The sequence below is a fragment of the Manduca sexta genome, chromosome 17, assembly GCF_014839805.1.
Source record: "Manduca sexta isolate Smith_Timp_Sample1 chromosome 17, JHU_Msex_v1.0, whole genome shotgun sequence".
Lineage (NCBI taxonomy): Eukaryota > Metazoa > Arthropoda > Insecta > Lepidoptera > Sphingidae > Manduca > Manduca sexta.
Genome location: NC_051131.1, coordinates 11,502,412 through 11,528,971, shown reverse-complemented (window position 1 = coordinate 11,528,971; position 26,560 = coordinate 11,502,412). Strand labels below are relative to the sequence as shown.

The window sequence follows — 26,560 nt, the reverse complement described above, 5'->3', positions numbered from 1 at the left end:
CAGGTAATCTCAAGAACGTTTCCCTTGGTTTTAGTTGAAATCAATTCTATTTTTAGTTGCAATTCATTTTGTATTCACAGGATTCAATCTATGCTCGATAGCTGCAATATATACAATATCTAGATATAATTTTGTCATTTGTTAAATATGAGCTTAATGCTCGACATCAAGACTTAAGTGACTTAACTCAAGAAATACAATTTGTGGGATACAAAAAAAATGGGTCCAAAAATGCTTACACATAAATTGGGAGATAGGTAACTTTATTTTAAGAATCTGTTATGCTCCACAAAGTTTAAAAAACAACGTATGCGCTTCTAGTAAAAATAATTACATTTTTAATTTTAGTTTCCGTGAACATTTCTCATAAATCATGTCTGATTTTAATTCTTTATCTAAATTTACTCTGGTCCGGATTTAACATCATAATGTGTAATTATTCATACTAGACAAACTTAAAAACCGCAGTACATGAATTACACTGTAGTTCTGTGAATTATAGACATAATAATACATTTAAATGATGTGGATTTACAAACTTAAGAAGCCGAATGCGACGCACGAATAGAGATAAAAAATGGTATGGTTTCTAAAGAACAAAATATAATACAAAATGATAGAACGACGATAATAATGCAGATAGAAGCTAAGGCGAAATTTCAAACTTGTACGCACATATTGCATATTGATTGCGTAAAAACAACATGTAGGAGAAAATAAAACTTCAAACTTTGGGTAATAAAATGTCAACCGCGAAAAGTTTACGTAAAAATCACTATAGCGGGTTCACTAGACCAATTGCAAGATAAGGAAAACTTAAATCATATTCCGCAACCAGAAGGTGTTCAATGTATCATGTTTATAGCAAAAAATGATGCAAAAACTAACAATGCTATAATGAAGCCAATTTAGTGGACAGAAGATGGAATGATAATAAATGTTTTGCTATAATATTGAATTGAAATGCAATTGAAATTTATGTTTCACACTTTGTTAGTTATCAAATATAGTTGTGTAATTTGCTCAGCGATATTTAGAAAGTTATTGCAAGAGACAGAAAGAGAGAGAGGCAGTCCAACAGGATACCCAGAAATAATATTTTATAACATTATAGGTGTAGGTTTTGTTATTTATTCGTTGAAGGAATGGTGATCTAAGAAATGTATTGAATTTTACGCGCCTGAATATGGACCGTCCAAACACTATTTAAATTCGCCCCTTTATCGCGCAGAAAGTATGTTGAAGGTGTTCTATTTGCTTACAGTGGTCATATCGGCCATGAGTTCAATTCCCAAGAAGCAAACTGAAGTTGTACGAAATGAAAAATTACCATAATTTGTGAAATATTTCGAATTAAGAAACTATATTAAAGATATAAAACTGAACAACTGGTATAAATCGTTGTCATATTCACTAGACCAATTTCAGATTACGGTGCATCCCTTCAGCGTTTTTTAACAGTTAAAACATTCCTCGTTAGTCATCGTTGTTTTGAAAACAGGCATTAACTTCCAAAATGTTTGAATTCCTTCCAATCCAGTAACTGTTTCAAGAATAATATTTTTGAAACATGTTCATTGAAAGCCGGTTTCATTTTCATTTTAACAACATTACGTCCAAACCACACTAACAGTGAACAATGTTTGTATAAAATTAAGAGGAAACTGGAATAAAATTAGAAGTTACGTTTTAATAAAGTGTGAAGTGGTCGCATAGCGTATGCTTGGTAATTACCGTACGAAGGTGGCCATTCTGGCATAAATACTGCATACGTTTTAAAAATGCGAAAATTTATAAAAAAAAAAAAATAGGTGAGATGAGAAATAAATGTATAAACTAACAGAATGGGTGTAGAACATTGATTCTTAAAGTGGTCTAGGTGGACTCCTAAGGACCACGGAAGATTTGACGAGTGTCTCCGTTAGCGTGACCAAAAAATGGAAGTTTACAATTGTAAACGGGGATCCACGAAAATGTATATGGTTTTGATAGTAGAGAACTAAAATGTTGACTTGACTTCACCTATCAATGAAGGCAGATAATATTTTGAGAAGCTCACCGACTGTTAGATATAAATCTTGCATATTCTGGGGAATATGGGGAATACCGGCAAAATTTTGAAAGATGTCTATGATAAAAAAAGTTTGAGAACCTTTGGTTGCGATGAAAGGCACACATATCACGTCATGTATTAAAATATTATAAGATACTTGAACACTAATGTAACTTTTATTCCGCAACATATTTGACACCGATGAAGCCGTAAGCAATACCTGTTTTGATTTCCATTCAAAAATAACTCTTAACAAACTAAAACATTATCTCATTCGAATAATAAATTACATTACAAAATAAAACCAACAGTTTTGGCGATCACTCTACATAATTGATTTGGTTACCTGAGGAAGTTGAGATATTTGCATATCTAACTACAATATAACTTTGGGAACGTCTTTGCAACGACCATTCATACCCGGGGACAAGTTTACCTGTTAATTACGAAGGTCAGAGATTAATATAGAGAGCACATTATAATTTTAACCTCTAATTTTAGTTCGCCATGCTGCCCTAATCCGTATACATTTCACATGCATTCATTTATTTAAACTTTATGTAGAGTAAATATGTATACTGTTGGATTTAATGATTGAGGCATCCTCTAACAGTTATCCTTAGTTAATGCTGAAATGAGACAAGTGTGGATATAAAACGTAAAAAAGACAATACATGTACAATACGTAGGTGCATGTAATATATTAGGCATACATATGTATACGAAAATGCTTATATAACCATAAATAGAAATATACTAATTGTACAAAATATTTATATTATACTTAATAATTTTTTGAAATTATTATTGTAGTAAACCATGGTATAAGTTGGTATGGTAGTAAGTTGCATGTGACCTACATTTATTTACCTAGTCAGTAGACAAACAATTTTTAAACGTAATTTCGAAAAGTGTGTGCTGTGTCCCTTGAGTTTTGAGAAAAAGGTAGCAACAAAAAAAAGTATTAACTGAAAAAATATCTGTTTTAAAAAATGGCCGTTAATCATTAGAATATAGTGACGTCTTTGAATGCAGTAGTAATTCTCATAGTGTCTGATATCTATTACGTAAATATTAAGACCTTATCTTTTTCGATTGTTTAAGATTTGTGTTGTTAGTTGTATTTAATGTTTATCTATTTGTATTAACGGCTTTATTGTTAACACAGTCGATATGTCTTAGGAATTTGGTTGACCGCATTTTTATGTGAGTGTTTCAAAATTTTCTCTCAATCATTTTTTGGCCATTTTAGTGCTCATTGGTTTTAAGCTTTGCTTTTCAGTAATAACAAATGATAAAATATAACCAAAATGAGATATACTTATGCAAAAAAATATATACTTATTATAATTATTTGCTGTTACTGCAAGACGAAAAAGAAAAAGAGAAGAAAAAAAATAAGTACCCTTCTGGGGCAGTTGGGTAAATACTAGGACAACTGAATGGTCGTAGTCGCTAGTTGCTCACGTGCAAATTCCGAGTAATAAATTAATAACAGCCCACTAACAAGCCGTTCGGGAAACTCGCTCGTTAAACATTAACTCGACAAACGCGCTTTGTTAAAAAAATTAACACGTATTTATTCTCACGCAGACCGTGAGATTTTTAACAAGTGTTTCCGATCTTGCCACGAATTTGTGCCCGATATGGCGATAGACTCGCCCCCTATCGCAGTAGGGACGGAATACATCGATATACGTACGCAGTACGTATATCGATGTAAAGCGTCGATAGCCTAGTTGGGTGTGGAACGGACTGCCAAGACGAATGTCCGCAGGTTCAAATCCCAACATCGTGAGGAAACCTGCACATCTGAGAAGTTAGAAATTTCGAAGGTGTGTGAAGTCTACCAATCCGCACTAGGCCAGCGTGGTGGCTAAGGCCTAATCCCTCTCAGTAGTAGAGGAGGCCCGTGCTCAGCAGTGGGCAAGTATACTATAATACAGGGCTGATATTATTATTACGTACTACGTACTAGATTTGGCGTTCCGATCATTCACTGTGTTCAACTGAATTGAACTGCAATCTATTCAAACCGATTATATGGTGAATATTGAGAGCTTATAGTTATGTACAGAGTAGCGCTAATGTTATAAGAACTCGAGTCTAAGTGTAAACCTGGATTTGGATAAAAAATATTAGTTTATACGGAACAACAACAAATAGTTTATACGGACGTACGTTTCTATATAATATACGTTAATGAATGGAATATGCACGGCGGAAAATGGGTGAACTAGTTGCGCCTCTGCCTACCCCTTTGGAGATAAAAGTGCGTGTGTGTGAGTGCGTGTCTTTCCGATCAGCGGCTTCTATTTCCCCGTGGGACTATTCGTGATTTTCGCATGTCCAGGCTATGCATGACAATGAAAGGGTTAGCTTGCGTATGTGTTTCGTTTGCTTCTTGGAGAAAACGATTTTGGACGGGTTAGGAATTATAATGATGTTAAATAAGTAACTCATACAGGAAGTTTTATTTATTATAAAATATTATGTCGGTTCTTACCCGAATGACTAACCGTCATTTCCGATAAACGATCCCAAACGCTTTTTTCGATATATCTCTAAAATGGACCAATCAGGACAAAGGTTTTTGACATGTTTACAAATGACCTATTTTGATTGGTTCATTCTCGGAAATCGGTTTTAAAATTGAGATTGCGATAGTTTATTGAAAACGGTTGTAAATCGACGATGTTTTGTCACACTAATTTATGCGCTAATCCCTACATATACGATTCCAAAATTAGTAACCGGTATACAGGTATAGGTAATGTTAAATTATTTGTGGTTTTTTAAGACGGCATATTTTTTAAAAAAAAACTTTTTTTTTTTTATTTTCAATTAAAATAATAGTTTTTGAATGTTTACGGTCCCTAGATGTCACAATCGATTACTATAAAATAAGCCGTTTATTATTTTTACCTACTTCAGAGGTAAGGAAGATGCATTGTCGGAGCTCATAGGACACGTTTCCTTGCTAATTAACTGTAATATCTTTTGTGAAGTGAACAAAGATTGTTGCGGCCAACGTTCAATCGATAATTGCGGTCGTGTTGTCAGTCTAGATATTGTTAATGTAATCACTTCTATTAGATGGTTTGTCTCCTTTTATATATGTTACATGTATACATTTCCCACTTCTTTTGGATTTCATGAAAATATCGTCGAATAAAAAAACAAATTACACTACAAATTTACAATCTTATGTATCTTTAAGAACAGTCAACGAACTCAGAGAGTATTTTAACCATATATTTATTACCTTAGAATATTATTCAAAGCATACAATCTTAAGGAAAAACATTATGAACGGATTTATTAAATTATTGTTGCCAACGAGGGAAAATAAAAGAAACACATCATGCCAAATATTACAAAGAAACAATTGCATAACCGAGAATTAAGTGGCAAAGAATGTGGTACGATAAAGGGCGTACCACAAACAAGATTATGGAAATGGACTCTCAAAAGCATTTCCGTAAAGCCTTCCATAATGTCTTCGTACATAATAATTAAATTTGTAGGCTTAGAGATGTCTTTCCCTAGTTTTTTTGGTTTCTGTTTATACATTTTGATAAAATTTTGAGAAACTATCTTTTTTTAGTCAAGGAAAAGATGATATTCTAATAGTATCAAAGAAGAGCATAATCATCTGTGATGAAAAAAAACATCAAAATCTGTTCAGCCGTTGGGGAGCTACGATGTCACAGACTGATATACAGATACATACCTTGAATGACATCCCTCTTTTGTTAGGAATTATGTTTGGTTTGTGTCCTTTAAAAACGTTTACATTATGATAAGAACAAAAGTTACAAATTTATTATTATTAATAACGTTAACATGTATTTTATTTGATATAATACAAATTGTGTAACTGTTAATTGTCCCACGAATATTAAATACATAATAAGCCAGTTGGCTTCTGGTAGTCCGAACGCTTCTTCGCAGGATTGGACTAATTTGAACATTTTGGAATCCAAATAGACGATACACACATATTTTTTATATAATCTATATTTTTTTTATATCCGGAATTAGTATTGGTATTGATTGCCGGCTTCTCTTGACACTTAGCCATTAACAGGTTTTTATCATGTCCGGAATACTGACCTATAATAAGAATCGATACGAAATGTCAGCAAGCCCGTGCCGAAATCACAAAACCGGACTACATTGTAGATTCGCCAGTTTTTATGCACTGACGTTACTTGCGATATTTTATAATACCGTTAGAGAATTTATCACGACTATAGTGAGAATAATAGTTTTTGAATTGAAAATTTGCTTTATTTTCGAGGCGCATCCGGGAGCGGACATTTGCCTTTCTTTTGGTTACTAAGTTTTCTTTTACTATAAACTGTTATTAATAATGGTAATCTTACTATTCTTAAGGTTTAGTATATTATGTGATCATTAAAATATTGTTAAAATCACAAATAAATATGTAACAAATACTAAAATTAAATTACTAATATAAATTTGTTATAATACCACAATAATTTCTTTCGCTATATATTGAAGCTGAATAGGTCGTTTGCGAATCAATTTATCGCTTACAATATTTAGTAATTATGCCTTGGGGATGTTTTGTTATTTTAATGGACCATTAAAATAATATGCTCTGTGTTTACACATGATCGGACTTCTAAGTTGATATAAGAAAATATGCGAAAGGATTTTTTTGTACGGATATGGATAAGTGACTCCAGTACACCTGAAGGTAAGTAGAATCGACCCCACTAGAAAGTCGATTGCCGAGAGATGATTTCTTCTCGACAGTCGACACAATTACGCCGGCCTTGGAACCGGATATATACCAGCTAATCTCGGAACGCGACACACTTACGTGGGCTACCATTGCGGGTTTCAAAACTTTGTGTACGGTGGTGCTATCCTCGCGGATATAAAATAATTCCTACCACTAGTAATTGGGTTTATTTATCCGAGTATGCATTTGTTCATTAATTGATATTTTTTTTAATGTTTATTTATTTATGTAATAAAGTAGTCTAACAGAACACATTCAAATAATATATCTACACATAGTCTTCGTTTCATTAATTCATTAGAAAATATTTATGCAATTACTAATGTAAAGTAACAGGATTTTAAACGAAAAATTAAGATAAGTCCAATAAAGTCAAGTCAGTAAAAAAGTGTGAACAATTAATTTAATGTTTTTTTTTATTGGTGAGTGATTGCCCAGTAAAAAACGTTTTAAGTAAAAGGGAAAGGGTTGAGACCTCGACTGCGACATCATGTTTAGAAATGTTAATAGAAACTGAAGTTGAAAGTGCGAATTACGGGTTTTGAAGATTTTCCTTAGGGATGCAGTGTTGTACGAACGATCTATAGGTACGTTATTTTGAATATTAGACAAAAATGTGTATTGTGTGAAACGTGTCTCAACCGACCATAATTTAACATTATATCTATTTTAAAGTACTAATTTGTGGAAACTTAAAATTGGCTCTAAATTTGTATAAATACATAATAATTAATAAATTTTGTAACGTAGCATTTAGTTTCCCCATGTTAAAATAATAAAAACAACTCTACGTCATACACAAACCTCAATACAAACGAACACGATTCCAAATCGCATTAAAGTCGACAATCGCGTGGGTTTCTCGTAAAACTTCAAAATAAAGAGAAATTTTATTTCATGTAAGTCAAGCGTCGGTGTGATTGTGATGGCAAAAAGCTTTTACAGCGCTTGATTAGATACATAACAGATAAACATGTCCTCTGAGAATTTGCCGCTAAATACAAAACATTTAAAGCTTCTTCAACAGTGATAGATAATTAAGGAAAATTAAAACCGATTGAAGCGCTTTAAATCGTAGGAAACAGAAATAATTTATATCTCTGTTATGAAGTATATAAATTATGGCAAACTAATCTTATAATTTGCGGCATGCGGTAATTAAATGTCAAAAATTCAAATTCCGACGCCTACACACCTAGATATTTAAGTTTTGGAACCATAAAAATGTCTTTATAATTTTATGATACCAGATTTTTTTATACTTACACGCCAAAGTGACTCCACTGCCCCTTATGGTACGTGGAATGGGATTCAATAAATTGTCACTGACAAGAGATGATTACCTATCGACAGTCGACACAGTTATGCCGGCCTGTAGGAAACCGGATATAAGTGTTGATCCCGGAACGCGACACACTTACGTGGGCCACTATGGCGGGTTTAAACACCTTGTGTACTGTGGTCGCTATCCAGGCGGATATAAAATATATCCTACCAGCAAATAAAATCCCATAATGCATTATTTTTAAATGTTTATTCATTACATTGGAGTTAAAAATAAGGTATAATAAAGTTTAAGAAAAAAATAATCTTAGTTACGTAGTTTAACATTTTTTTGGAACATACATTTCAAATTAAATTGGGTCGCCATTGATTAATGCTTCATTGATTTAAAAAGAAGCCGATATCAATACGACCCAAGGTCAACTTAATAAAGAGGTCAGTGTCCGAAGTCGTAGTAAGGAGGAATTGATACAATGAGCATGTAATTATGTACAATTGCATCGGAATTCGCTAATCTTGTTGCTACAATGGTCTTTTGTCTTAAATAATTAGATTTTTTTATAAGCTTAAGGCGATACCTCAAGGTCCATTTTCATACATTTTGTTTCACCTTTAATCTGGGTAACTAAACAAGTATTGGCAAGTAAAGAATTTAAATTCACGTCTAGTTAGTGATTAGTTCTCGCAGTTGAAAGAAAAACGTAAAAATAATTAATAATCATGGATATTTCGGCCTTTAAAATTTCGTCATATTAAATTTTACTAACTATCTTTAGTCTTAATTTTAAAGAGTTTATTGTTGCCTGTGGTAGGATATATTTTATATCCGCCCAGATAGCGGCTACAGTACACAAGGTGTTAAAGCCCGTCATAGTGGCCCACGTAAATGTGTCGCGTTCCTGGATCAGCTTTTTCTTTTTCTTACAGGCCGTCGTAATTGTGTCGACTGCCGAGAAGTAAACATCTCTTGTCAGTCGATATTATATTGGAACCCATTCCACATTCTATCAGGTATATTGGGATCACTTTGCAGTGCACTTATAAAAAAAATTTAGTAGAAGTTATAGAAAGAAAGGTATATACATAAAAAATATTATCTGCGAATATTAAAATGAAAAATATTTTTTAAATTAGCTTCATAAATTTCAAAGTACAATAATTTTGGCGCCTCTTTGTAGTCAAACTTGATTTCGTACGTTGATTATAGGTATAATAAAATTAATTAGAATTTATACAGTTATAGGCTATAAATTAATCTGATCGATAACTTAATGGCCCTATTATTAACAGCTGTTAACATAATAAAAATAATTTAAATAAAAAAATACGGAAAACTGGGTTAGTAGATGTTCGTATGTTGACAATTTTTGGTAAACAAAACTGGCTTCGTTTCCAGTGTTATGGTAAAAGCAAAATAAAAGTTGATAGCAGTTCCTGCGTCCATCACACGGTCCCAAATCCATACTAAAATAACTACAAGTTTTGTTATATCGTGTTAGGTTATGTTTACGGGAATGTTAGACATTAAAATAAAACTATTTTACGGTTTATATCGCAGTTTTATATAACAATTTTCTCCCGACGTTTCGAAGACTTTGCAGCCTTCGTGGTCACGGCGCGGTTGGTCTGCCCTGTGACTACGACGACGTGACGCTACAAAGTCATCGAAACGTAGGAAGAAAATTATAATATAAAAACTTCTATAAAATCCTTAAAATAGTTTTATTTTAATGCAATATCGTGTTTTCGAAAATATATAAGGTTTTCTACAAGTCAGAACTGAAACCAACATTTGTAATCATACAAATTTTGTCTCCTTCCTAAATCTACTATTAGCCTGTATTCCTATGCTACAGAGGCTGTCAATCAGAGGGGATAGGTGACATTTTTCTAAAGGAAATAGGTAATGCATGAATGCGGCCTGCAAAACGTTCTAATGATAATTAGATTCTACATAACGGGAAGTCGGTAGGAATCGGATTATATGTATTCTTCGGCACTGCTGTCAATTTGACAATATGCCTTCCCTTCTTGAATATAAATCTCTTATTTGAAATGTCAGTCGCTATAATATAATTCTCTTAATCCTACGGTAGCGGTATGATTGAATACAGCTGTCACTATAATACCTACTTAAGTATTATTATTAGGTGCCATAGCTTAATTAATGTGGCTTCAAGTAATGTAAATTAGGCTGTAGTTGACATTTTAATTTCGATTGATCGACGTTCTTATTTCAAAATTACAATAAAGGTTTCTTATTGGATGACGTCAATGTAAGCGTTTTATTATTAAATAAAAGAAAATATACTAATCGCTTGATTCCCATTTTTTACTATTTAAAGCATTTTAAGTGCTTTTCATTTCTGACAAAACGCGGTACTTTAAAATTCTAGAATATGGTTACCCTCATTTACCTTATTTATCAGATTAGGCCGACATAATTGTGTCAACTGCCGAGGGGTAATCGTCTCTCATAAGTCGACTTTCTATCGGACCCCACTTCACATACCATCAGGTGCCGTAGGGTCTCTTAGGTCACGTATAAAAAAACTAAATATAAAAATTTCAATTACAAAGCATGCACCAGTTCTAATATAGCCCGTTTTTTCACCGATCACATCCACAGCCTTTATAATTTAGAATCCACGATGACGAATGGCTAAAACGTTTTTTCTGACCATCTCGGTAAAACCTGATCATGTATCATAGTTCTGATTGATGTTTACAAAGAGTTTTTCAACAACTTCAACGGTGGGGCGCCAACCGGATCTTGCTGAGACAATGTCACTCTCACAGAAGGACGTCTGATACTGATTGGAAACCTTGATTGCTTCCAGCGAACACAATACTACTCGATAGCCGATAATTAGAAGCGTAACTCGGGCTGAATATGTATAACTTAAAGAGAAGTGTATGTAGTAATTACATTTATAAGAATTGAAATTTGAATTTACAATTAAGTACAAAAAATTATGAAAATTTCATTATATTGTTTTTTAGCTCCACAATTTTGCTCAATTACGTACAATAGACAAAATAAACTGAATTTATTTGTTGTATTATATTGGCCCACAATTTACAAAATGTTTGGCAAAGGCCTCCCCAAGACCCTTCAATGAATCACGATCCTGCGCTATATTACTACTGACTTTATTACTATAGTTAAAAATAACTGCAAGGAAATTTCTGCATCATTTTACTAGAGTGAAAACCCATATAAATTAAAACGTAAGTCATAAATTTAGTTATTTATTTTTTATTGTGTACACTAGATAGCGGAAGGCCTTGGTGTTCTATGGTTTATCTATATATACTCGAAGTTAAGTGCCACTTCATAAATCCAAACGTAGGAAAATGTAGTCATGTTTGTTAGCATGGAGTCATTTAGCCAAAACAAATAAAACTTAAATGCACATATCTTAAGGATTATGTTTCATTGGAGATGCAATATTTACTTTTACATAGTTTTCGAATCAATACGAGGATTAACGGCAACAAATTATGCAGAATTAATTTTAAATAAAATAACGTTCTTTTCCATTTTTGAAATTAATTTAATGCGTATGTAGTGTTAAAGCTATTTTTAATGGTATAAACTTTTGCATTTTCTGTTTCAAGAGAAAGGCATAATTATATCGACTGCCGAGGGTTAATCATCTCTCGTCGGTCAAAATTCTATTGTACTCTATTTACCATTAGGTGCAGTGCACTTTGAGGTGCAAGTATAAAAAAATTTAAAGTGAAATATCTTTTAAAATATACAAAAAAAAAAAACATTTTTGTCTTACTGTCACATAAATGAGGTTGTCTTATAAAATATTTCTGGGGAATTCCTAGTCATTGCCTTAAATAATTATTGGCTCATTGTGTTGCACGATATCACGTGGCGTTGTAACATAATTTTAGTTATTTATAACGCGTTAAACTTGTTTACATAACGCGAAGTGACATAATAGATATTGCGGGAATTTATCTCGGACGAGTTTTTAATTCGCCTGGTTTAGTAACACTGCTGTAAACCGTGAAGTGTTGGGTACGAATCTTCATTCGGGCAACTAAAAACAGTTTGCATTTTTCCATATGAAAATTGTAGGAGATTGTAACCTTCGTCGTGACTTATTATTTTTTATATGTTCTATTTTTAGAACTATTTGTGTTTTGTTTGCCATAGTTACTTCTCTTTAGTCCGAAATAAACACTCATGTCAATAACATCTTTTTACTAACTTTATTTAATTACTAAGAACATATACCATATTTACAACAAAAATAACATTTAAGTTGTCCGAAATCGGTATTGTTCCAAACATGAGAATAGGCTTTCCAAAAAATAGATCCAATATTGCGCCTCTGCCTACCCTTGTGGGAATAAACCTCGCCGGTGTGTGGGTGTGGCTTTCCGAGTTTGTATATTTCTAAGAAGCTTGGTACATCAAACCTTATTGTTAGGAACTTTTTTTCACAATTTTCCTGCACTATTCTTTGAAATGATTGGAGATCGATAACCTCGAATTTCGAACTAATTTCATGACTCACAAAATACTTGCTGGCATAATGTAATTATAAGTAAATGATAAGACTTTTATTATTGTTTACATTGATGGCTACTTTTGTAAAATTATATGCGTATTCAAAAAAAACATAAATAACTCGCAAAAGAAAAAAAAAAAAATAAACAGAAATCTGTTTCGTGGCACCCCTATATCTTCGGGAAAGACCTAAAACCAGTTGACGCATTCCAAAGATGACGAGGTACTATTTATCTGTATTAAATCATTTATTGAAAGATCCGGTTATACCTAACGGGATTATATCACGGATTTAGTCGAGTATTGTAACCGTTAAATCATTGTGCTCTACGATTTTTTAAATCGATAAAAACAACCGTCTCGTATCGATTCGAATTAGGATCCGTCATATCGATAAGTTACAGTAAACTTGTCTAATTGTACGGCAAATAAATTACCACGCAACAAGTGTCGGCATGTTCTGGGATTGTCACTTTTATTGCAGTAAACATAGAGTCGACATTTTTGTGGCAGTGGTATAGGCATGCGCTTCGGTGCCATTATTGACCTTCGTACATAATGGTTTTGTTGGTAATGCCGGAAAGAATAAACACATTAAAGGTACACGTAGTTAAGTATTAAGCACTAACACAAATGATTACGCCTACGTGCCTGGAGGGGCGGCAGATATATTTCATACAATTTTACTCATTTGCAAAGTAGTGGATATGACATGTATAATGTATATCAAGCACTTATAAAATAAGAGCGTATTATTTGTTCAACTTCGACTCAAAAATATTCCAGAACCCTCGAATTTCCTATAATTAAATTTCAGTAACACGTGACGCAAAATTGATATTACCACGTATTTGGTATTTTTTAACCTCCTACGCAAACGAGGGGAGGTATTAGTTTTACGTAAGCGCTTATATAAGGGATGTTGTGAATATCTAATTTTCCGAAAACCCCGCATTCATTTGACAGGAGAGTGTTTACAAATTTTTCCAAATATGTTCACGATAGTTAATATATAATTTCACTCAGAATTATACAAGATAATACTGAGCTAGTGCTCATCAATTGGGGTGACGAGGAAGGGCTAGGTTCCGCTATTAGATAAACTATCTATAGAGGGTAAAAATCATATGAGCCAAGCTATTTATTAGCTTCCTATTAGAAAAAAAAATCAGAATCGAATTAGATAATTCCAAAAGTTAAGGCGTGAATTGTGTGCTGTATTAGATGCACATATGATTATCCTAAGGTCTCATTCTTTGGATGGTCAGAGGCTCTGCTCAAGAGCCGACTCCTGCGAGGGTGGCGGTTGATGCACTTGCGCACCTCGCGTGTCGGTATTAGAGAGAGTTGAATGGCGGGGTTTAAGTCGGTAGGTCGGTTTATACCGGCCATTCCGGCAGAAATCCGTAAACGCATTTACCCTTGTTAAAAAAATAAAAATAAAAGCGGTTAACACGTTCGAACATATATAAACTTCAGCATTATAGATTCATATTGTATAATGATTTCTAGGAATATGATATTTGTATAAAATCACATGCATATGTTAACACCATTTACATACATAAACATTTTGTTGTTATCGCCTTTGTTAATGAAGTATGTTTTATTATACATGTTTGTAAATATTCTCTGTCTTAAAGGTTTTTACATATCTTCGTATAAGGTCTATAATGGGATTAGCTTTATTTAAATTTATAATTTTTTATCATTAAAATTTGTTCCAATTAACACTTAAAATTGTTTCTTTACACAAATATAATCGGTTCCATAAAACAATAAGTACAGAATAATATTGAGGTAGGAATATGTTTATCAGCTATCGCTCATAGGTTTGATGAAGCAACGATGATCGCTCTTCACTTACTATCGGGACGGAGTTACTCGTCTGCTCTCTTTACTAAAAGAGAACTCATTAAAGATTTTTTTGCAGAACACAAAATGCACAGAGAAAGTATGCCAGACCAGCCTCATGGACATTCCGAACCGAGGAGACACGCCGCGAACTGCCGAAGAAGTATTCCAAGACGCTCAGACTTTCCTTAGACAATACTTCGCCTCTATACGCAGGTATTCATTTATTTATGTAACTTCTACTTTTTAATTGCTTTGAATGACGAGACGAGCATGAGGTTCGCCTAAATATGGTAAGTGATACCACCGCCCATAAACAGCAGAAACACCTTGAATTAGAAAGTATTGTTTGGTATTCCAATGCGCTCGCCATCCTGAGATGTTAAGTCTTATTATGTTCAGTAGTTACACTTGCTCCAATGTTCTTAAAAAAGGAACACAACAGTGACTACACATCGTTGCTTAGCGGCTGAAATAGACATTGCGCTGGTACCTACCCAGGTGCTATGTAAAGATTGAAAAAAAAATCTTACTATTGTTATAAATATCAAATCTTTGTATATAGTTAAAAGTAAGGTGAAAAGGCATTGAACGGATGTGGACGAAACTTTGACGGCAGATGGATCATCTCTTGCATTAGAAATAGTGCTTTTACTACCAAAAAGTAATCAATAAATATTAAAAAAAAATGTTACATTATAAACGAAAAAAATGCGATTCGTGTAAAGGAACCTTAACATATTCTGTCATCAAACGAACAAAGTTCCATAGAGTATGCGAAATAACTATAACTCTTATTTAGTATTTTATTCACAAAGCGACGTGTTTCAATAAAAGTTTGTTTCACAGAGAGAATTCCGAGGCCCACACTGCCCGACTGGAGGAGGTAAAAAGGGAATTGAAAGATAAAGGCTCATACCAACTTAAAACTTCGGAATTGGTGTTTGGGGCGAAATTGGCGTGGCGGAATGCGACGCGATGCATCGGCCGAATACAGTGGAAGAAACTTCAGGTGCGTTCGGAAATATTCTAGTAACATTAATATTACGAGAGTTTGTGAATATGGTTATTGAAGGGGAAGAACAGCCCCGTATTATATACTTGCCCACTGCTGGGCACGTGCCTCTTACTACTGAGAGGGTTTTAGGCCTTAGTCCACGACGCTGACCTAGTGCGTAGGCGTATGAGTGAAGGTACGTAATTTTATTTTGTTGTGTTTTGTCGCCAATATCTTCAATTCTGGAATCTTTCACTAATATTTTTTTATACTTTGTGATTCATACATTTTTCCATACAAATAAATATTTACGAACGTTGAAACATTGTTCTTATGGAACAAAAAATAACATGTAAATTGATTCGACGAAGATACGTGGAATCAAATAAATCCAAGAATGGACATTCTAATTGCCATTCATATTATTTTCAACACGTCTTTACAACAACAAAAACAACATTTTACGATTGTTTGAACATTAAAATTAAACTATTTTTCGGATTTTATGGCGGTTTTAATACTTTAGTTTTCTCCCGACCTTTTCGAAGAGTTGCAGTCTTCGTGGTCACGTGGAGGACTGAAGTATTGGTTATCCGCAAAGTCAAAGTTATAATCTATATCTGTCTATTATGTTAATATCTACCTACATTTTACAATTATACTTAATACTATTAAAATTTTTGCTGTTGGTGGTCCGATTTATGCAGAATGAGCTCACATTGTTATGAAGAAATTATTAGATTGTATTCAAGTTTTGAATATAAAATTATCATGATATTATAAATAACCTACTCGTGTGCTATAAGTATTATTGTTTTTTTCACCCGTTTGCTGATGTTAGAATATATTTGATATCCGCCCAGATATTGACCACCGTAGGTAGACAAATTGTTAAAATCCGCGTGGACCACGTAAGCCTTGCGGGATCAGTCTGTGTATATCCAGTTTTAAGATACCGGCATAATTGTGTCGACTGGCCATGGGTAACCATATCTTGTCAGTCTATATTCTATGGACCCCACTCCACTTTTCAGTTGCAGGGGTCGCTTTGTCGTACCAAAATAAAAAAGGTGACATTAGACAATTAATTTGTTTTTGAAATTATTACAATCCGTAATCACAAATACGGTCTCCATTAAATTGCTCGTAATATATCACTCGCCGATATAATATGTACAAAATAATTAATACAAAAATACGTCGCCTAACATAGGCAACCGAAACTAATGGGTTCGTATATTTAATATAAAAGGATTTTTTAATTTCGAACCAGTAGTTCCAGAGATTAGCGCGTTTAAACTAACAAACTCTTCAGATATATATAATAGTATGAATTAACTTCCCTAGTCTCAAAATATCTTTATTTCTAAACGCAACACAAAACCATGACCGTTTACCGTCAATCGTCTCGTCATCATACCTGTACCGAAGGCCTAATTTCGCAAATCACACAAAATAAAAGGCCTAATATAGCGTACTAAAATTGTTTTTCCTACTCGCGTGTTTGAACCAATTTGCTAAATTCTCTTACTCGGGTAATGGTAACATAAAGGATGAAGCGACATTACCTTTAAGAGCAACAGCCGTTATCCGAAAAGCCAAATTAGGTTTTGTAAACAAAAATTCCTTTGCATTTTACTTAGGAAACTTACATGTGGTTTTGGTGTGCGAATGTTTTTGTTTCACGCGAATTTGTCGTTATGCTACATATATTTTACAAAACAGATTTGATATGAAAAGCAAGAGTAGTGTTATGAGTTTTAGTCAAGGCTTAAAATTTTGATAAATAATTCCTTTATGAGGTAGTTATTTAATATTTGCTTTAAAATAACAATAATTCAAATACTATAAAGAGGAAGGAAAAACAAATGCTTATGCAATTAAACCGAAAGGTGAAATTTACTTGAAAAATTATATTAATTACTTATTTGTGTTGAGCTATATTGTACATTACTAATGTATATTGGCAAGACTGGAAACTTGCATGCTATTTGTTTATAGCAAAACATGTAATAATAGAATATTATAATAACGATTGTACTACGCTATTGTATTGGGTATTACATGTAAAATAGTTGTATGTGGAAATAAATAAATAAATAAAAATGTATGTGCTACTGCTATACTATAACACCTTTTTGATACCGTGTTTTTTTGCAAAGTAAATGATTATCATTATTATTAAAACAATCTGATGCAATGAGCAGAAAATGAATTTTTAATCTCAAGATGTGCTAAAGGAAACCGCGTACAAACTTTTAATTAGGGTTGAAAAGCCAGGCAAGTTATAACGAGGCAAACGGGATGTCATTAGGCGTCTTTGCATGCCGTCTTAGGTGCTTTGAACCGTGTTTTACATTTAGTTGGGAATCAAGGATATGTACATTTTGTATCATCGGGGGAGAGGATAAAAGGACATTATTGTTATATCTTAGCCCTAAAATTAGAGAATTCGACAACCCTAATAGATACCGAATTGATGTTTGTATTATAATATTCGTACATTATTTATTTATTCTTTATTGAAATTTATATTATAATATGTAATTTATTTATTTACTTTCAGACATTCGATTGCAGAGAAGTTACGACTGCAAGTGGGATGTTTGAGGCGTTATGCAATCATATAAAATATGCAACGAATAAAGGCAATATAAGGTAACTATACAAAGTTTTGTATACAAGATCGTGGATTAAACCCAAATATATCATGATGCAGATAAATCATTTTATTATTTAAGACGCGACGCAAACTTGTTTTATGAAACTAACAGTTGCTCAAGCAACTTCAGCAACTGCACCTTTCTTAAAAATGATATTCTTGGCGACAAGACATCGTTTGCGCGACGCCTTACATAGTTTTTCTTATAAAATATTATCTAACGCATTCTTATATTACAGGTCAGCAATAACCATATTTCCACAACGTACAGACGGCAAGCATGATTATAGAATATGGAATCCCCAATTAATCGGTTACGCAGGATATCAAGAGCCGGATGGAAGTATTTTGGGTGATCCAGCACGCGTTGAGTTCACTGAGGTAATTAACTCTTCACTTATATTACTTATTCGCCTGCTATATATTTGCCTGGGATAAAAAGTACCCTATTTCCTTCCCAGAGTCTCAAACTATTTCTATACCAAATTTCATCGAAATCCGTTAGGTAGTTTTTGAGTTTATCGCGTTTAAACAGGCTGACAGATAGAGCAGGGAGACTATGTTTTATAATATATTTTTTTATAAATTTTTGAGAGAAACCTTTCCGTCATACCGTAGCGCACGCAACGGAAGTTGAATAACACTAAGAGGATCTTTCAATTCGAACAAACAAAAAACTCTTACTTTATAAAATAGTATAGAAGTATAGATTATGTGTACTAGTGGTCGTCCAGTGGTCTAAATTCGACCGTAGAATCCTTACGTATTGTATTTACCAATAATGATATCTAGGACGATGTGAAATCTATACAAAAAGTAATTGTATACCTTTTGATTAAGAAAACATATTATTTCTGATTATTATTGACTGTTTAACAAAGCTTATTTAATACAATAACTTAGAGACAATGTAATTTAGTTTTGCTAATCATTGTCTGTTATAAGACTAATTATGAATACTAATTTAATGGAAATTTAAGTATGAAATTACACCGAAATACAATATGTGTCTTAGGGCTGATTTTTCAATGGTAATATAAAAGTTACTTGAAGTATTAAACATAATATAGACAAATTGAAAATTAAAATTGTATAATGAAAATAGTCCAATTATTTCGCTTTTAAATTCAGTCATGTTAAATAATTTATTTCATGGATGACTTACATCTGATCATTGAGAACTGAGTCTTAATCTTTTCTTATGTTAATAATATTACAAATGCAAAATTTTACCGTAAATACTTTTCACGCAGGCGGATCCACGAGCAAAACCTAAAATAATATATTAACTGTTTTTTATAGGTATGTTTGAAATTGGGATGGAAGCCTGCTCGAACAGCATGGGATATACTACCGTTAGTACTATCAGCAGATGGTAAAGATCCGGAGTACTTTGAAATACCTCACGAAATTGTCATGGAAGTGCAGATCGTGCATCCCAAGTAAGTAGCATTTTACATAATATAGTTAATAAATTACCTGCAATTATTGACTTTGGTGTGGATTAATTCGTAAAGATCTACAAACAAATCTAAACCTTCTAGTCCAATTAAGGAAATTTCTAGATAAAATATATTTTATGTGAATGCAATAAGGCTCAAGTTATTGTGTATGTTAATGATTAATTTGATTTCGCATTGGGTTATTTCTTACATTCCTTTTCTGCAATGTATTACAACGTATCGAAGCTGGTACCGAACCGAATATGCTAATTACGAAATATTTCGTTTTTTTTATAAGAGTAATAAAGCAAAGCAAGAAAAGTCATAACAAACGATTATAAGTTGTACATCATTAATTGATTAAAGATACTGTTAGGGCAGCCAGTAAAAAATGCCGTTGTTATAATCAGACACAGTTGGAGCTGGGTGTACAAATTAATTAGATCCGATTTGCAGAACTTAAATTAACGTTATTTTTCTTTTACTACTAACTATATTTGTAAACGATTAGCTTTTGAGTTAGTGCTTCCATCTAATTCACCACGCTGCAAGATCAACACTTTCCTTGGGGAATAGTTCGGGACCATCACCTTTCATTGGCATAAATGCCAGCAACCAGTCGCTTTAATCAAAACTCTGGGCCGCATATCTTTGCGAAGACCTTTAAGCCGATTGCCGAAGGGTTATTTTTCCTTGTACCCCTTGAAAGCACGAGGTCTCTCGAAGAGCGAGAACCTGCGGAATTGCCCAATGCCTCTACTGCAAATGGCACCTCTGCTACTCGAGAGTATCAAACTAAACTATATCTTGTTGACAGATACGACTGGTTCAAAGAGCTAGGACTGCAATGGTACGCTTTGCCAGCGGTTTCCAATATGAGGTTGGATTGTGGAGGGTTGGAGTTCACAGCAACTGCCTTCAACGGCTGGTACATGGGCACCGAGATCGGCTGCAGGAATTTCTGCGATAGCAATCGTCTCAATGTTGTTGAGGTAAGTTGTTTTATATTATTTTTTATTCTTAGCCTTATGGACTATATAATAAAAGTTACTCAAATCCAAGCTTACCTATTGTTTGCTTACAATTATTTTTGTTTGTGTTGTTTTATTCTACGATCAACGTTTATTAAAGGATTCGAACATTAAAAGGTTTAATGATTTATTTTGTTTTAATTTTAAGTAGTTTGAATTCTAATGCAAGTGCCTTAGATGGTTTTCAGATAATGAAATCTACTAATCTGAATATTCGTCTTCTTAATATATGTCAGAAATGCCGTTCACAGACGAGACTTTAGCTCCATTAAATACAAAGTCCTTAAAATACAAAACAGTCTCAAAGATCATGGAGCCAACTAAAAATAAGATTACATAAAATCTAACATCTTATTTACATTAATTTAAACACGCATTCCAAAATGAAAACAACACAAATCCTAATCTAGCATAGTATAACAATATTGATGTACAAAGAAGTAATAACCGCATGACCCTGTAGTAATTGCTCACAGCAATTGACGCGCACATCTTGATCCAAGTCATCTAGTGTCGCAAATATTTGTCAATCACCGCGGGCCTGTTTTATGTTGACAAACACTTGTTCCAATCTTGGATACAAATATTGTTTTAATCAAAAAGCATGGGTTTCTTAGCGTCGCAGTTGTGATACAATATTCATTATGAAATGGTTGATTCCGACAGTATAAAGGAATTTTGTAAGCAGGCTTTGGAAATGTTTGGCTCTACATATTTTGGTATGATACAAATTTAAATAAACGTGCGATTTTTTTTATAAATGCTTAGAAAATGACCTTGCTGAAACTGATGGTAAGTGGAGTGGGGTCCAATAGAATGTTGACTGACGACAGATGATTACCCCCTGGCAGTCGACAAAATTATGCCGGCCTGTTGGAACCGGATATACACAGGCCGATCCCGGAACGCGACACACTTACATGGGCCACTATGGTTTTAACACCTTGTGTACGGTAGTCGCTATCCGGGCGGATATAAAATATATCCTACCACCAGCAAAAGGAATGCTACATACATTTAATATAATGTTAATCTACTTAGATCTATATCCGCCTCGAAAACCCAATTTACACATCATCAATCAAATATTCTTGTTAATAATTTTAAGCGAGCATTAGTTCAGCAGGTAGTTATTATAAGAAAAAATATCCGGTTCATCGGATTATGCGCCTCCGGGGACAAAGTGGGCGGACGCGAGAAGGAAATGGGTTCATTAAATGCTTGCATTATAAATAACGTTTTTTTATGAGCACTATAAAAATTGCATCATTTGGCGTTGAAATGATCAAGAATATCTTATCTGTACACACTTTCAGAGGTTTTTCTAACTCAAGAGTTTTGCTCGGGATTATTGACCATTCGCTGTAGAATAGAGGTTATCAAACTTTTTTCTCATAAACCATTTTTAAAATTTTGTTGATTCCGGTGGACCTCATGCAGCAAAATTTCTACCATATTCCTCAGAATATGCAAGTTTTTACATGTAACAGTCTCTAAGCTTCTTAAATATGATCTGCCTATAGTGATAGGCGAAGTTAAGGCAACATTTTAGTACTATCAAAACCAGATAAATTTTCGTGGAGCCCCGCTTACGAATTGTGAACCTACATTTTTGGTCACACTAACGTAGACCCCCGTCTAGTCTGCCATGGACCCCAGAGGGTCCACCTAGACCACTTTGGGAATCAATGCAGTAGAACCTTCAGGGAAATGGTGGTTTAGTCTCCTCGTACGTCTCTGTGTACGAAAAATGTGTCGGCTAACAACTTGCTCAATATTATAGACGATTTGCTGGCTGTTTATGGAGGACGTTAATATCTATGGGGGAATTTAACGGTTGAACTATTTGGATAAATAATAAATAATTGTGTGAAAATATTTGGTTGTTTGTATGTTTATTAGAAGTAAACACAGTAACAACTGAACAGATCTGCCACATGGGTAGAACATGTTCTGGATTAATATATAAGCTATTTTTAGTCCTGTAATTTGCTCCCACGGGAATAATCAATTTTTTATATACATACCACTGGCATAGTACATTGTTTTTGGGACTTTTGAAGTGGGTAATGCTTTTCAGGCTTTTTCCCAATTGAAGCGATATTCCATAAAAAGCGTGTGCTATGTACTAACTCAATTTTACTTATTTTATGTTACACATTTTATTTGATTCAAAATGACCGTGCGTTCAAAAGTCTAAGCGTCATTTTGATTTAAGACTTAGCGTTTATCTTCAGGCTACTGGCTCATCATATCAATCTGTATAAAATATTACAAGAATAATTCTTAAACCAATATTGATAGAATTCTTTTTTTTCTAGAACGTAGCAAGGCAGATGGGTTTGGACACGAACTCCTTCGTTTCACTGTGGAAAGACAAAGCGCTAGTGGAGGTGAATATAGCGGTACTCCACAGTTATCTTAGAGATAATGTCTCCATCGTAGACCATCATTCCGCCTCGGAACAGTTCCTCAAGCATCTTGACAATGAGAATAAAAGCAGGTGAGTCTTTTACATCTATTTCATAAGTTAACTTCACTATTACAATTATATTACAATAGTCAAAATCAATTAACACAACAATGTAATGCAATTTATTATTCCAATGATGATAATAAATATTTTGACAATATAAAATTCTCAGCGGTGCACTCCGCCATATATGCGCGGCTCTAAGCCATGGAAATATTTACGATATTATTATCAAAATTATTTCAATAACAATGGACCTTGTAATACGCAAATTAAAGTCTCAATTTACATTAACAGGATCAAAAATACCTATAATAAGACCTTTTAAATGTCTAAGCAATGGCAGATTATAATTCAATGACCTTAAATATTCTCACGATTCGTTTTTATCGCCATGTTTAAGATAATTAGTGATAGTCACGAATAGTGGTAGCGCAGATCATACTGCAGCTAATCAGTTATCTACGATCCAGGTATTCGTACTGCGTACAATATTTATAATAAATAAAAAAAATATGTAAAATCATTATTGGCTTGCCACCAAAGAGTTCTTAGATTATGTAGAGGAGACATTGGGAAAATTGTCATAGAAAAAATTTGCGCTTAAGCGATGGTTGCCTAATCTACCGTAATAGTAAAACACCAATGTAAAATACTTATATAAAATACTTATATTTGACTGCCTCGGTGGCGTAGTTGTATTGCACGTCCGGTACAATAGCGCTCTGAGGTCCTGGGTTCGAATCCCGGGTCGGGCAAAGTGATATTTGGGTTTTTTTGCTCAGTATCAGCCCGGAGTCTGGAATTTGTGCCCGATATGGCGATAGGCTCGCCCCCTATCACATCATGGGACGGAACATACTTGGCGAAAAGTGGGTGCCCTAGTTGCGCCTCTGCATACCCCTTCGGGGATAAAATGCGTGATGTTATGTATATATGTATGTATATAAATTCTTCACTAATATAAACTTGAAAGAGTTTATCTTACTTTAGACAAAAAAAAAACAGAAAAAAGAGTTTTAATACGTTCAGCTACTATTGTGTTTAACTTTACATATTTATTTCGTGTTTTTTCTTCTTGAGGGGTGGCTGTCCGGCCGATTGGATATGGATTGTTCCACCGATGTCGTCTTCCTTAACATCAGTGTTCCACCAAGAAATGGCGTTGTATTACATAAGACCATCCTATGATTATCAGGTACGTGAATAAAGTAATTGTATGCAAGTGAAACTGTTTGCACCAACTCGTCGGACCAACTCTGGTTGAATGCTAGAGAATTTATAAGATAATGAAAGGTTTGCAATTCGAAGAAAATTTTTCTTATATCTTACAATTTAACCTCTAGTTGTAAATTTATTTGGAGAACTCCAGCAGGGCTCGGCCATTCGACACAATTAGGCCGACATTATTGTGTCGACTGGCGAGAGGTAATCTCAACACTTCTCCTAACCTATCTTGAGCCAACTTAACATACCATCGGTGCAATACGGTAATTTTGTCGCACACATATTAAAAAAAAACGTACATCGTATTTTAAGTGTATCTAGAAGTCTGCCCCGTAAGCATGAAGCCTGCAAAGTTTCGAAACATTGATACATCGTCGGTACATAATATAAAAAACGATAAAATCCGATTTTTTTTTTATATAAATGTATCTTGAAGTTTACAAATACCTATTACAATTCTAAATTTTAATTCGCCAAATTCACATTTGCAAATACAAAACCCGGTATTGATTATAAAATATGGATAACTTCACAGCTGTCCTTTATCGTAACAATATGGTTTTATGAATAGGCCGAAGGGTTTAATAAAGGGCTCTCAGTTTATTAAGGAATCCGAGGGTAGGGCCAGTGTCAGGTTGCGTTTGGAATAACCCCGCCGTGGTCCGTAATCAAGCCCGAATAATTGGCAAACCTGAGGATAAATGACTAATGATCGTGTTTATTATGTTACATGCTAATTGCGTTGTAAATAGGACTTTATTTTATTAATATTATTGTAGAATTTTCAGAGGAAACCTCTTTTACGAACCGTAATTTTGTAAGTAAATTTATTTCAGGAGCCCGCGTGGAAGACACATCAGTGGACGAAGTCCGACGGCACTAAAGCGGTGACCAGAAAATACCATTTCAAACAGATAGCCCGCGCTGTTAAGTTCACTTCCAAACTCTTCGGACGAGCCCTCTCTAAGCGCATCAAGGCGACTATTCTCTACGCCACGGAGACAGGCAAATCTGAACAGTATGCCAAAGAGCTAGGAACCATTTTCGGCCACGCATTTAATGCTCAGGTACGGTCGAAAATTCTCAGAAGTCAAGTTGAGTTAGGTAGATTAGTCTTTGGAAAAATGCTTAAAGGAAATTAGATTAAATGGAGTTGTAATCTCTTCCGTGACACTGTAAAACTTTAAATCTTTGGATATCGTAGACTACTGAACTTAAGTTTCCGTGCTTAAATATTTAAAAAGGTTTTTGTATATAATGCAGCAGGATTTTTCAACAATAACCTAATATAACCTTTTAAGCCTATTGTTGGAGACGTAACTTATCAATACGAGAGTGAAATAAGGTGTAGTGGTTATGCAATGGCGGTAAATAATTAAATTAAACGATTATTTAAGTCAAGTCTTTCTGTAAGACAACCATGTAATATAAGCTTTTTTGAAAAAAAAGGGTAGCAATAAACGCTTCGTAACTTATTTATGATAGAAAGCCTCTATAATATCTTCGCCATGTACCTACTCTGTGACATTCAATAATATAATGCTAACGTTTATTCCACTTGCAAAACCATCATAAAAATACAATTATTTACAGGTCCATTGCATGTCTGAATACGACATGTTCTCTATAGAGCACGAGACATTGCTTTTGATTGTTACATCTACCTTCGGGAACGGAGAACCCCCTGCAAACGGAGTTGTAAGTGAAAAGTTAAATTTTTATACAATATTCAAATTGATTCAAGTGGCGAGCGTTGGTTCTGATACTAGTGGACGAATTCTATCTCACGGAAATTCAATGGAACGGGGACAAATATTTTATTCTAGAAAATATATTACTTATATTTGTTTTGTGTTAACGTGCAATAGAGCCGTAGATTAGTATTTCGATTTTGATGACTAACAATACTATAATGTCATATATTATGTTTATCTTATGACTTCTAGGGCTTCTATGTGCATGACTGGTATTTTTTATCATCATCATAAATGTATTTTTAATTTTATATTTTTACTCCATCTTAGTTCAAATCTGATAAAGCTTTCACCTTGAATATCGAAATTTATTCACAAATATTTTATCCGCAGGACTTTACTGAACATCTGTTCCAAATGTTATACAACGAGTCTAAAAATCAAGGAGACCAGACGGGTGATTTAGGTTCAGGGTAAATATAATATATTAATATTTCGCATAATGAAAATTAAACCTAATGATAACGTATTTAGTAAC

At 33.7% G+C, this 26,560-nt stretch overlaps 1 protein-coding gene across 1 annotated transcript in view; it reads left to right on the top strand.

The window, feature by feature from the left end:
• LOC115445277 (nitric oxide synthase) overlaps nucleotides 1-26,560 on the top strand; it is a 42,234-nt gene that overhangs the window by 8,962 nt on the left and 6,712 nt on the right. The window contains exons 2-12 of the mRNA XM_030171496.1: nucleotides 14,576-14,712; nucleotides 15,346-15,508; nucleotides 18,060-18,151; nucleotides 18,395-18,536; nucleotides 19,458-19,597; nucleotides 20,415-20,589; nucleotides 22,950-23,131; nucleotides 24,185-24,299; nucleotides 25,165-25,395; nucleotides 25,922-26,026; nucleotides 26,416-26,495. Of these exons, the coding sequence (XP_030027356.1) occupies nucleotides 14,576-14,712; nucleotides 15,346-15,508; nucleotides 18,060-18,151; nucleotides 18,395-18,536; nucleotides 19,458-19,597; nucleotides 20,415-20,589; nucleotides 22,950-23,131; nucleotides 24,185-24,299; nucleotides 25,165-25,395; nucleotides 25,922-26,026; nucleotides 26,416-26,495 (1,562 nt within the window). The remainder of the gene's footprint in view (nucleotides 1-14,575; nucleotides 14,713-15,345; nucleotides 15,509-18,059; nucleotides 18,152-18,394; nucleotides 18,537-19,457; nucleotides 19,598-20,414; nucleotides 20,590-22,949; nucleotides 23,132-24,184; nucleotides 24,300-25,164; nucleotides 25,396-25,921; nucleotides 26,027-26,415; nucleotides 26,496-26,560) is intronic.